This window comes from Trachypithecus francoisi, unplaced genomic scaffold (assembly GCF_009764315.1).
Source record: "Trachypithecus francoisi isolate TF-2019V2 unplaced genomic scaffold, Tfra_2.0 Lachesis_group11, whole genome shotgun sequence".
In the NCBI taxonomy this organism is placed as follows: Eukaryota; Metazoa; Chordata; class Mammalia; order Primates; family Cercopithecidae; genus Trachypithecus; species Trachypithecus francoisi.
In genome coordinates this window covers 106,115,047-106,127,526 of record NW_022681456.1, presented here as the reverse complement: position 1 = coordinate 106,127,526, position 12,480 = coordinate 106,115,047, and the positions used below count along the sequence as shown (strand labels likewise).

At 36.0% G+C, this 12,480-nt stretch overlaps 1 protein-coding gene across 6 annotated transcripts in view; it reads right to left on the bottom strand.

Moving 5' to 3' along the window:
* Positions 1-12,480, bottom strand: part of KRAS (KRAS proto-oncogene, GTPase) — a 50,100-nt gene that overhangs the window by 15,066 nt on the left and 22,554 nt on the right. For all 6 annotated transcript variants that reach the window (XR_004439984.1, XM_033222654.1, XM_033222658.1 and 3 more), the window contains exons 3-4: positions 8,819-8,997; positions 5,620-5,779 (exon numbers count right to left, since the gene is read on the bottom strand). Coding sequence is in view for 5 of the 6 variants with exons in the window: in XM_033222654.1 (XP_033078545.1) it covers positions 5,620-5,779; positions 8,819-8,997 (339 nt within the window). In the remaining variant the exon portion in view is untranslated. The remainder of the gene's footprint in view (positions 1-5,619; positions 5,780-8,818; positions 8,998-12,480) is intronic.

Below are 12,480 nucleotides of genomic sequence, written 5' to 3'. Positions count from 1 at the left end.
GAAAATAACTCTATTTGCCTTTCAGATATGGACTGAACTGAGTGTAAAGAATATGTAAGGCATTATATTCTAGTCAAGTAATTAGCTTTTTAAAATTATAAGTTATTAAGTTGGTAAAAATATATATTCTGCAATTCTTATCTTAAAAAGTACACCTGGGCACAGTGGCTCACGCCTGTTAATACCAGCACTTTGGGAGGCCGAGGCAGGTGGTTCACGAGGTCAAGAGATTGAGACCATACTGGCCAACATGGTGAAACCCCATCTCTACTAAAAATACACAAATTAGCTGGGCGTGGTGGTGTGTGCCCATAGTCCCAGCTACTCAGGAGGCTGAGACAGGAGAATCGCTTGAATCCGGGAAGTGGAGGTTGCAGTGAGCTGAGATCATGCCACTCCACTCCAGCCTGGCAACAGAGTGAGACTCTGTCTCAAAAAAAAAAAGAAAAAAAAAGGTACTAGGGGTCAGGCACAGTGGCTCATGCCTGTAATCCCAGCACACTGGGAGATTCAGATGGGAGGATCACTTGAGGTAAGGAGTTCAAGACCAGCCTGGTCAACATGGCGAAACCCCGTCTCTACTAAAAATACAAAAATTAGGCGTGGTGGTGCGTGCCTGTAGTCCCAGCTGCTCGGGAGGCTGAGGCACAAGAATCGCTTGAACCCAGGAGGAGGAGGCTGCAGTGAGCCAAGATCCTACCACTGCACTCCAGCCTGGGTGACAGAGGGAGACTCTGCCTCCAAAAAAAAAAAAAAAAAAAAAAAAAAAAAAAAAAGAGTACTAGCGTAAAATTTCTATTTCCTTTTCATGAAATAAGTTTTACTTTAAGATTAAGGTTAGCCTGTAAAATACAGAGGTTTAACCTAACTTCTAGTATCTAATCAAACACTAAAGTTACCCAGAGAATTAGGAATCAGTATACTACAGCCCATAGGCCAAATGCAGCAACAGCTTTCTTTTTTTTTGAGACGAGTCTCGCTCTGTTGCCCAGGCTGGCTTGATCTCGGCTCACTGCAGCCTCTGCCTCTGAGGTTCAAGCAATTCTACGGCCTCAGTCTCTTGAGTAGCTGGGAATACAGGCACCCACCACTACGCCTGGCTAATTTTGGTATTTTTAGTAGAGATGGGGTTTCAACCATGTTGGTCAGGCTGGTCTCGAACTCCTGACCTCAGGTGACGGGCCCACCTCGGCCTCCCACCTCATTTCTGGGATCAGGCATGAACCACAGCGCACGGCCAGCCTATTTTTATACTATGCACAAGCTAACAATTATTTTTGCATTTTAAAGGGTTATAATTAAAAAAAAAAAAGAATGCAACAGCTACCACTTGTGGCCCTCAAAGCCTAAAACATTTACTATCTTGGCCCTTTACAGAAAATAAGTTTGCCAGCCTCTAATTTACATAGATGAGAACTTCTAAATGAATGTTTTATTCCTTCAACCTGAATATAATTTTTTGGGAGTGTTTACGTGTTTTAGTCTCATGATCAAGACCCCAAAAATTAGGGCATAAAACAACTTGCTCATAAAATACAACAAGGATATGCACACTAATTTTGTTTAAAAAACAAATAAGGGCTGGGCGCGGTGGCTCATGCCTGTAATCCCAGCACTTTGGGAGGTCGAGGCAGGCGGATCACAAGGTCAGGAGACTGAGATCATCTTGGCTAACACGGGAAACCCCATCTCTACTAAAAATACAAAAAATTAGCCAGGTGTGGGGGTGGGCGCCTGTAGTCCCAGCTACTTGGGAGGCTGAGGCAGGGGAATGGCATGAACCCGGGAGGCAGAGCCTGTAGTGAGCCGAGATCGCGCCACTGAACTCCAGCCTGGGCAACAAAGCGAGACTGTCTCAAAAAAAAAAAAAAAAAGAATAAATAAATAAATAAGCTGAATAACAAATAAGTAAAATACTCTGCAGAAAGGAGGGCTTGACATTTTCACCAGTAACTGGAGATACACAATTTATTAAAATTTCCATATTTCATTTTATAATCTCTACAGTTACTTGGAATAGCTCTTTAAAGTCTTCCAGAAGCATGCAAATATCAAATTAATTTCAACAGAGGAAGATTAATAGACTTTTGAAAGGCAAATTAATTTCTAGGCAAATCAACAAGTCAATTTAATAATAAAAGGAAATCAAAGAATAGAAATTAAATATCTAATTTATAGTTTAGCAACATAAATTATATAACATCAGTGAAACAAGATATAAAAGAAAGGTTGAGTGCTCTGTTAAGAAGTACAAGTATTCTTTTATACTACATCCCTCCATATTTTAATTAGATGATCCACATAAAAATGTCTACAAAGCAAATTTAAGTTCATCTACTTATATATTATATACCTTCCAAAAAACAAATCAAAACAAAAAACCCAAGGCCACAAAACTGTAAAAAACCTAAAAATCTCTTACAAAAGGAAGCCAGATAGTTTTCTGATCAAATATGAATGCTGTGTTGTATTAAAGTATTAAGGTCAAATAGCAAGAATCAATTAGTACTTCTGAGGTAGTAATCATACAACCACCAAAAAGGAGACACAGCTATGTTAGGATCTTATCAAATGAGAAGTGGACAGCGACAAAGTGGGACTAACAAGACTCTTTTTATGTCCTCTACTGCTTTTCTACTCAAAGTATGGTTCAAGTACCAAGAAAAATACCACCTGGGAGCCTGTTAGAAATGCAGACTCAATCCCAACCTAAACCTTCTGAATGAGAATCTGGATTTTAATAAGCCCAGCTGATTTGTATGCATAAGAAAATATAAGAAGCACTTCTTTACTGCAACCCCTTAAAACATTATGCAAAGTCTCTTAAATTTTTTCTTTTTTTTGTGAAATGTAAGCTAATATGTTCAGTAGTATGAAAAGCATCTTTTAAAAGTTATAAAGCAAATATAGTAAAACAACAATGGTAGAATCTAGGTAGTATATTTGCAAATGTTTTAAATAAAACTTAATTTTGTATTTGAAAATGTTTCATAAGAAACTGTTGGAAGACAACGTAACAAATCATGTATTCTCAGTACCTTCTGTCCTAAGAAAAATCAAGGAGACTGGTTATAGAAGACCAGTAAAAAGAAAAACAAAAACAAAGCCTCTTCCTAGTCTTTGGAACATGGAAATGGATTTAAGTGAAATCTTAATTCCTCTAAATGATATGATATATACCAATTTTAACCTATAAATGAGGTTTTAGTAAAACTGCCAGAGAAATTTGTATACTGGTCAAACTAGAGAAATTTAGTTTTTAATCCTCCAAAAATGACTTGAAGTAGAATTTGTTTCTTTACTATGTATCAAATTTGTATAACTAGGAAGAGGTACATATGCTCTCCTACTAGGGAAATATAACATATATATTAGCTGGATAATGATTTACATTTACATTTTTGCACCTTTATAAAATTTGATAAACTTCTAGAATGCTTGTTTTTATATGTTTAACAACGTAAAAGTTGTTCATCAATTTTTTTTAACTCCTAGCATTACAGAAATTCTACAAAACTGGTTTTCTAGGCTCACAGGTAAATGTAACCAAAAAAAGCCCTAAACAAACTTATGGAATATAGATGGATCAATTTCTTAGTACAGTCATGTGCCACATGACATTTTGATCAACAATAGATTGCATATGTGATAGTGGTCCCTTAAGATTATAATGGAGTTTAAAAGTTCCTATTGCCTAGTGATGTTATAGCCATCCTAACATTGTAGCACAACACAGTACTCATGTGTTTGTGGTGATGCTGGTGTAAACAAACTTCCCACACTGCCAGTTGTATAATGATATAGCACCTACAATTATACACCATACTTAATACTTGATAATGGTAATAAGTAACTATTACTGGTTTATGTATTTACTATACTATTTATTGTTATTTTAGTGTACTCCTATTTACTTAAAAAAAAAAAAGTTAACTATAAACAGCCTTGGATAGGTCCTTCAGGAGGTATTCCAAAAGTTATTATAGGAGATGACAGCTCCATGTGTGTTACTGCCTCTGAAGACCTTCCAGTGGGACAAGATGTGGAAGTGAAGACAATGATATTGATGGTCCTGACCCTGTGTAGGCCTAGGCTAATGTGCATGCATGTCTTAGTTTTTAACAAAAAAGTTTAATGAGTAAAAACATATAAAAAATTTTAAATATGGAAAAAAACTTATTACAGAATAAGGATACAAAGAAAGAAAAATTTTGTATAGCTGTATAATGTGTGTTTTAAGCTGTATTACAAAAGTCAAAATGTTAGGAAAAATTTAAAAGTTTATTTAAAAAGTTACAGTAAAGTAAGGTTAATTTATTACTGAACAAGAAATTAAAAAAAAATAAACTTAGGGTAGCCCAAGTGTACATTTATACACACAAAATTTACCATTGTGTTAACAATTGCCTATAGTCATTACTACAGTTACACACTGTACAGATTTGTATCCCTGGGGCAAGAGACTGTACTATATATCCCAGGTGTATAGTAGGTTATACCACCAAGATTTGTGTAAGTATATTCTATGATGTTTGCACAATGACAAAATCACCTAACAATGTATTTCTTAGAAAGTATCCCTGTCATTAAGAGACATATGACTATATATAACAATTCCTTCCTATCTTTATGTATTCATTTCCTGTATGTTAAACTCTTCATACAAACAGGTTAAATAACAATAACTGAAATTATTTCATTTTACCTAAAGAAAAAGTCATTTTTAAAACAAAGATGATTTTTGAAACAAAATTCCCTCTGACAACAATTTTTTTTTTTTTTTTTTTTTGAGACAGAGTCTGGCTCTGTTGCCCAGGCTGGAGTGCAGTGGCCGGATCTCAGCTCACTGCAAGCTCCGCCTCCCGGGTTCACGCCATTCTCCTGCCTCAGCCTCCCGAGTAGCTGGGACTACAGGCGCCCGCCACCTCGCCCGGCTCATTTTTTGTATTTTTAGTAGAGACGGAGTTTCACCGTGTTAGCCAGGATGGTCTCGATTTCCTGACCTCATGATCCGCCCGTCTCGGCCTCCCAAAGTGCTGGGATTACAGGCTTGAGCCACCGCGCCCGGCCTCTGACAACAATTTTTGTCAGAAAAATGCATTAAATGAATAACAGAATTTCTATTTGCTTTCTGGGTATTTTCTTTCTTTAATGAGACCTTTCTCCAAAAATAAACATATCCTCAAAAAAAAAAAAAATTCTGCCAAAATAAAATTCTTCAAATGCAACAACATTTAACCTAGAAACATGACATAATGGTTTAAAAGTACTACTGAAATAGAAAATTCAAAAATGTGTTGCCCTGTTCTTTGTGTGTGTGTGTGTATATATACACACACACAACAGTGGGAAAAAAAATCCCCACATCTCTTGAATTCTAAATGTTAACATGTGCTCAGAATTGAAGAGAAATTTTCAATGTAGAAAGAAACCAAAGCCAAAAGCAGTATCAAGGACACTGTAAGAAGCTATACCCTCTCAAGAGACAAAAACATTTACTAAATACATATTGTTTTATTTTCTAGTATAGCATAATTGAGAGAAAACCTGATATATTAAACGACATAACAGTCAGGATTTTGCAGAAAATAGATCTGTATTTATTTCAGTGTTACTTACCTGTCTTGTCTTTGCTGATGTTTCAATAAAAGGAATTCCGTAACTTCTTGCTAAGTCCTGAGCCTGTTTTGTGTCTACTGTTCTAGAAGGCAAATCACATTTATTTCCTACTAGGACCATAGGTACATCTTCAGAGTCCTTAACTCTTTTAATTTGTTCTCTGGGAAAGAAAAAAAAGTTATAGCAGAGGCATTAGTAACACAAATATCTTTCAAAACCTGTCCACAACTTTTGTCATAAAATTTGGCTGAAAGAAAACAATGTAATTCCTGGTTTCCACTATATCAAATTTTCCTTCCTTCCTTTTACTAATTATTTTTTTCTTTACCTTTTTAAAGAGAAACCTTGTCTCTCTCTCAAAAGATCAAATACCTAGAAGTATAGTAAAACTATAACCTAATAGGTTAATATGCAGGTAGATCATAATAGTAAAACAGAAACTACTGAAAAATTCTAGACCCAGAGTGCTATACAACAAACTATAATTTTAGAAACATATGTTAAATGTGTAAAGATAAAAAATATTTTACAAAAACCTGAATTAAAGCATTAACATAATTTTCATATTACTGTCTCAAAAAACAAAGTTGACAAGTAGATTTTGATTTCTAGGTAGAAAACACTGAAGTTACTACACCACTTATTCCATTAAAAGCCCTTCTACATGTTAATCATTTTCAATATAACAAGTGCATAAACTCTAAATTTGGGGTGAAATTATATTCCCTCACAATTTTAGGTGACTTTCAAGGATGCAGCACAAAAGAAGGAGCAGAGCAGACAACAGAGTCAGAATTGGCTCAAATTCCCAGTTCCTCCACTATTAGCTAGGTAAGCTTGGATAATAGAGGTGAAATTTGACATAGCCAGTGAGTAATTTATTTGCTTAATATGTAGTTTTAGGAAAACTAAACCCTCAAAGAAGCAGAATATAAAACAGTACAATAATGATTATTTTATTTTAATAGTTTTATTTAATAGTTTTAAGAAAACTGTAATGCCCGAATTCTTCAATCTTTCAAAACTTTTATTTTTTAAAATGTATAATGCCACTCTTTATCCAATCCAAGCAATTCTACACTATACACACGATTACTTTTAAGAATGTTAAAGTAGCCGGGCGCGGTGGCTCAAGCCTGTAATCCCAGCACTTTGGGAGGCCGAGACGGGCGGATCATGAGGTCAGGAGATCGAGACCATCCTGGCTAACATGGTGAAACCCCGTCTCTACTAAAAAATACAAGAAACTAGCCGGGCGAGGTGGCGGGCACCTGTAGTCCCAGCTACCTGGAAGGCTGAGGCAGGAGAATGGCGTAAACCCGGGAGGCGGAGCTTGCAGTGAGCTGAGATCCGGCCACTGCACTCCAGCCTGGGCGACAGAGCCAGACTCCGTCTCAAAAAAAAAAAAAAAAAAAAAAAAGAATGTTAAAGTAACACCATCTCAAATCACCTTTTCATATTCTTTTTTATGGTTTTCCTTTTTTTTTGGAAAAACTCTTTTATGTTAAATGTGGACATTTCAGGAGGTTTACAATATTACATTATTCAGCTATAGGACACAACTGATATACATTTTATAATATCTATCTGGATATAGATACAAATTATATTCTGTAGCTTAATTACTTTGTATAGCTTAAAATATAATGAATAAGTGACAATCAATAACTATTGTTCTACCTTAAGATAAATGTTATCACATATGTATGTTTCTTCTCATCTTTTCTATATGCACATTAAAAATATTGCACAACTCTGTATCAGTTTAACTATGCATTAAGCATTTTTAACATCAGTTTTGAAAACATAAGCATAACTATGTATTTTCTTTATATATATTTAATATACTTTATTCTCTTATTATATTAAAGTTGTTTCCAAGATTTCCAAAATTTCACTTTTGTAATGTACTGTAAATTCTATCATATATGAATGCATGTGCTCATCTCTGATTATTTCCTTAGAAAAGATTTCTAGCTGAAGGATATGGCCATTATCATAGCTTTAAAAAAAGATCCTATTATTGAATCAGACTGTCAAGGACTAACCAGATAGAACAGCTCCACTTTCTTCAAACCCTGGGAAGGGCAATTAGATTTCATCTAGAGTACCATCATTGGTTAAATAGCAGTGTTGACCTGGTACTCCTTTTTGAGAATGACTGCAAGACCACATCTGAATATGGCAGCAAAGAATGCTAAGATAAATTAGTGATGCTTAACCTCAATGAAGGATGGAAGCATGGAAGCACATGTGTTTTGTGTCTGCCAAATTAGCCTTAGCCAGTTCTGGGGATGAATATACATATATTCATTAATTTTTGCCAACATGAAATACCAAAGAAAGTTTGTTTTTGTTATAAAGCGTATTTCCATAATTATAAATGTGGTTGAATAGTTCTTCATATGCCTGATGTCCATCTGAACTTACTCTTTTGTAAATTACTTTTCCATTATCCTTTGTCCATATTTCTATTGTCTTGCTAATATGGACTTACAAGAGTGATTTTTATATAAGGATAATTACACTTTTTTCCTACTATTTTCTAATTTATTTTTATTTTTATTTTATGATTTTTTGATGAATAAAAGTGGTAATCACTATATGATCAAATAATTTAACATTTTCTTTGTGGTTTCTTCCTTTGTGTGCAGGCTTAAAATATTCCTTCCTACCCTACAATCTTTTTTTTTTTTAATTTATTTTATTATTATTATTATACTTTAAGTTCTACGGTACATGTGCATAATGTGCAGGTTTGTTACATATGTATACCTGTGCCATGTTGGTGTGCTGCACCCACCAACTCGTCAGCACCCATCAACTCGTCATTTACATCAGGTATAACTCCCAATGCAATCCCTCCCCACTCCTCCTGGTTTTCCTTTTTAATGATGTATCTAAAAAGTTTAAAGTCTTGCTTTTCCAGTGTAGAAGAGTCAAGAGTACAGAAGGTTGTGGAGTCAAACAGGCCTAGGTTTGAATCCCAGCATACCACTACTGATGCAGTCTGGAGTAAGCTACTCCACTGCTCTAATCCCCCAGGAACTTCATTTATAAAGCAGGGATATTACCTACCTCACAAAAATTATTTTAATATTTTTATTAGATATTATATGCATGGCATTAGCAAAGACTCAATAAATAAAAACTATAATTACTCCTTAATGTCAACTTGTTATATTCAATTTAAACCCACCTATAATGGTGAATATCTTCAAATGATTTAGTATTATTTATGGCAAATACACAAAGAAAGCCCTCCCCAGTCCTCATGTATTGGTCCCTCATTGCACTGTACTCCTCTTGACCTGCTGTGTCGAGAATATCCAAGAGACAGGTTTCTCCATCAATTACTACTTGCTTCCTGTAGGAATCCTGAGAAGGGAGAAACACAGTCTGGATTATTACAGTGCACCTTTTACTTTAAAAAAGGTGTTATACACAACTCAACAACAACAAAAAATCCAATTTAAAAACGGGCATAGGACTTGAAAAGACAATGCTCCAAAGATGACGGACAAATGGCCACTAAGCACCTGAAAAACTGCTCAACATCATCAATCATCAGGAAAATAAAATCAAAACCATGAGATGCTACCACATACCCATTAGGATTGGCTATTATTAAAAAACAAAACAAAAACACTCAAAAAATGGAAAATAAGTATTAGCAAGGATACAGACACTGAAATCTTTGTGCATTGCTGGTGGGAATGTAAAATGGTGATGCCATTGTGGAAAACAGTGGTAGTTCCTCAAAAAGTCAAACACAGAATTACCATATGATCAGTAATTCCATTCCTAGGTATATAACCAACAGAACTGAAGACAGGGACTCAAACAGATATCTGTACACCGATGTTCGCAGCAGCACTATTTATAATACACAAAATGTAGAAATAACTTATGTGTCTGTTAACGGATGAATAAACAAAATGTAGTATATACATACAGTGGAACATTAGCCATAAAAAGGAATAACATTTCATATAGGTTGAGCATTAATGCAGGTTAATCCAAAAATCTGAAATCCAAAATGCTCCAAAATCTGTAACTTTTAGAGCCTGACATGATGCTAAAAGGAAATACTCACTGGAGCATTTGATTTTGGATTTTTTTTTCTTTCATCTTTTTTTTAGGAGAGATAGGGTCTTATGTTGCTCAGGCTGGTGCTGAACTCCTGGGCTCAAGCGATCCTCCTGCCTTGGCCACCCAAAATGGTGGGACTACAAGCATGAGCCACTGGGCTCCATCTGATTTTGGATTTTTGGATTAGGGATGCTGAACCAGTTAAGTATCTACAAATATTCCAAAATCAAACAAAAAAAAAATCTGAAATCCAAACCACTTCTGGTCACAAGCATTTTGGGTAACGGATGCTTCAACCTGTATGTACATGCTACAACACAGATGAACCTTAAAAACATTACACTAAATGAAATAAGTCAGACACAAAAGTACAAATACCACATAATTCCACTTATATGAGGAACCTAAAACAGGCAAATTCAAAAAGATGAAAAGTAGACTAGAGATTACCAGGGACTGGAGGAGGGAGGATTACTGGGGACTATTTAACAGGTACAGAATTCTAGTTTGGGATGATAAAAAAAGTTCTCAAAACAGACGGTGCTAATGGTTAGACAATATGGTGATGGTTGCACAACATTATGAACACACTTAAGGTCACTGAATTGAACAGTTAAAAATAACTACCATGGGCCGGGCGCAGTGGCTCACACTTGCAATCCCAACCCTTTGGGAGGCCGAGGCGGGCAGATCACAAGGTCAGGAGATCAAGACCATCCTGGCCAACATGGTGAAACCCTGTCTCTACTAAAATACAAAAAATAGGCCTGGCGTGGTGGCATGTGCCTGTGGTCCCAGCTACTCAGGAGGCTGAGGCAAGGGAATTACTTGAACCCGGGAGGTGGAGGCTGCAGTGTAAGAGATTGCTCTACTGCACTCCAGCCTGGCAACAGAGCGAGACTCCGTCTCAAAAAAACAAAACAAACAAAAAAAAACTACCATAGTATATTTTATGTTATGTATATCTTACCACAAGAAAAAATGTTTTTAAGGTATTACATGGAGAGTCAACAATGCCAGTGTACATATTGGTAACAAAAAGTTATTGACAAAATAATTTCAAAAAGGGGACAGCTCTACCAACTCTATTATTGAAGATGATTTAAATGACAAGAAAAATCAATCAACTTAAAATTGTCATGCATCTATTTTATTTATTGTCAAAGGCACACATAAGGAAATGGTCAGCACTCAAGATTCTAATGCCCTCATCCACCTCTGAAAACTGGAAAAACGAATCTAACAGCCAGATGGATATCTCTAAAGAGCAATACTGTTTCATCTGCAAATCCTGAGGGACCTCTTTTTTTCTTTTCTAAAAAGAGAAAGAGAGAACTGTAACTATAAGATTGAGTAAAAGAAGGGAGTGGGTAACTTTAACAGAATCTTGAAATAAAAATCTGATTTTCTTCCGACTTTTGGCTAATACTTCTGCCTAAGATTTCACACATTCTGCCAAAACAGTCCTCAAAAAATATGGTAAAGGGATGTTACAATGTGAAGCCATGAAATAAGAGGTAGGGCTAACAACAGGTATAAAGCATAAACATAAAAACAATTATTTTCTTAATGTTCCACATGTGGGGTATAGTATTAATGTATCTTTTGTTGTTGTTGTTGTTCTGAGATGGAGTCTCGTTCTGTTGCCCAGGCTGGAGTGCAGAGGCGCGATCTCGGCTCACTACAACCTCTGCCTCCTGGGTTCAAGCAATTCTCCTGCCTCAGCCTCTTGAGTAGCTGGGATTCTAGGCGCATGCCACCATGTCCAGCTAATTTTTGTCTTTTTTTTAAGTAGAAACGGGGTTTCACCATGTTGGTCAGGCTGGTCTCTAACTCCTGACCTCACGATCCACACGCCTTGGCCTCCCAAAGTGCTGGGATTACTGGCATGAGCCACTGTGCCCAGCCTCTAAAGTATCTTTAGTTCATGAATTACTCTGTAGACCATTCTATCAGAGGGAGAAAAAGAGAAAGAAAGAATGGTCATTACGAATGTTGTTAGTAAAGTATTTCAAAATGTTTACAGTATAAGGAGAACATAAAGATGTAAATACAGCATGATCACAATAATACGTATTTATACAAATGTATTATGTGTTTAAAAACTGGTTAATATATACATCAAAATATTATAAAGGTTATGTCTTTGATGGAGATAATTTAAAAGACATTTATCTTGGCCGGGTGCAATGGCTCACACTTGTAATCCCAGCACTTTTGGAGGCCAAGGTGGGCAGATCACCTGAGGTCGGGAGTTCGAGACCAGTCTGACCAACATGGAGAAACCCCATCTCTACTAAATATACAAAATTAGCCGGGCCTGGTGGTGCATGCCTGTAATCCCAACTACTCGGGAGGCTGAGGAAGGAGAATCACTCGAACCCGGGAGGTGGAGGTTGCGGTGAGCTGAGATTGTGCCATTGCACTCCAGCCTGGGCAATAAGAGCGAAACTCCATAAAAAAAAAAAGACATTTATCTCTTGCTTATCTCTTTTCTTTGTACTAGATGCTATGTTAAATGTGTTTTTCTTTGGTTTTCAATTTTTTAAAGTGCGAAAACCTACCATATTAGACTATAATTTTGTGCTTATCTTTTAAAGCATATGGTATTTTCCAAACTGTCTACAATAAAAATTAATTATCTCACCAGTCAGAAAAAAAGGATGGCTATTTATTTTCTAAATAAGAGGCTCTTTAGTACAGATTTCAGCATTCAGTTGACATTTACTTATTTTAGCCTATTCTCTTAATTAAATACTTGAAAGAACT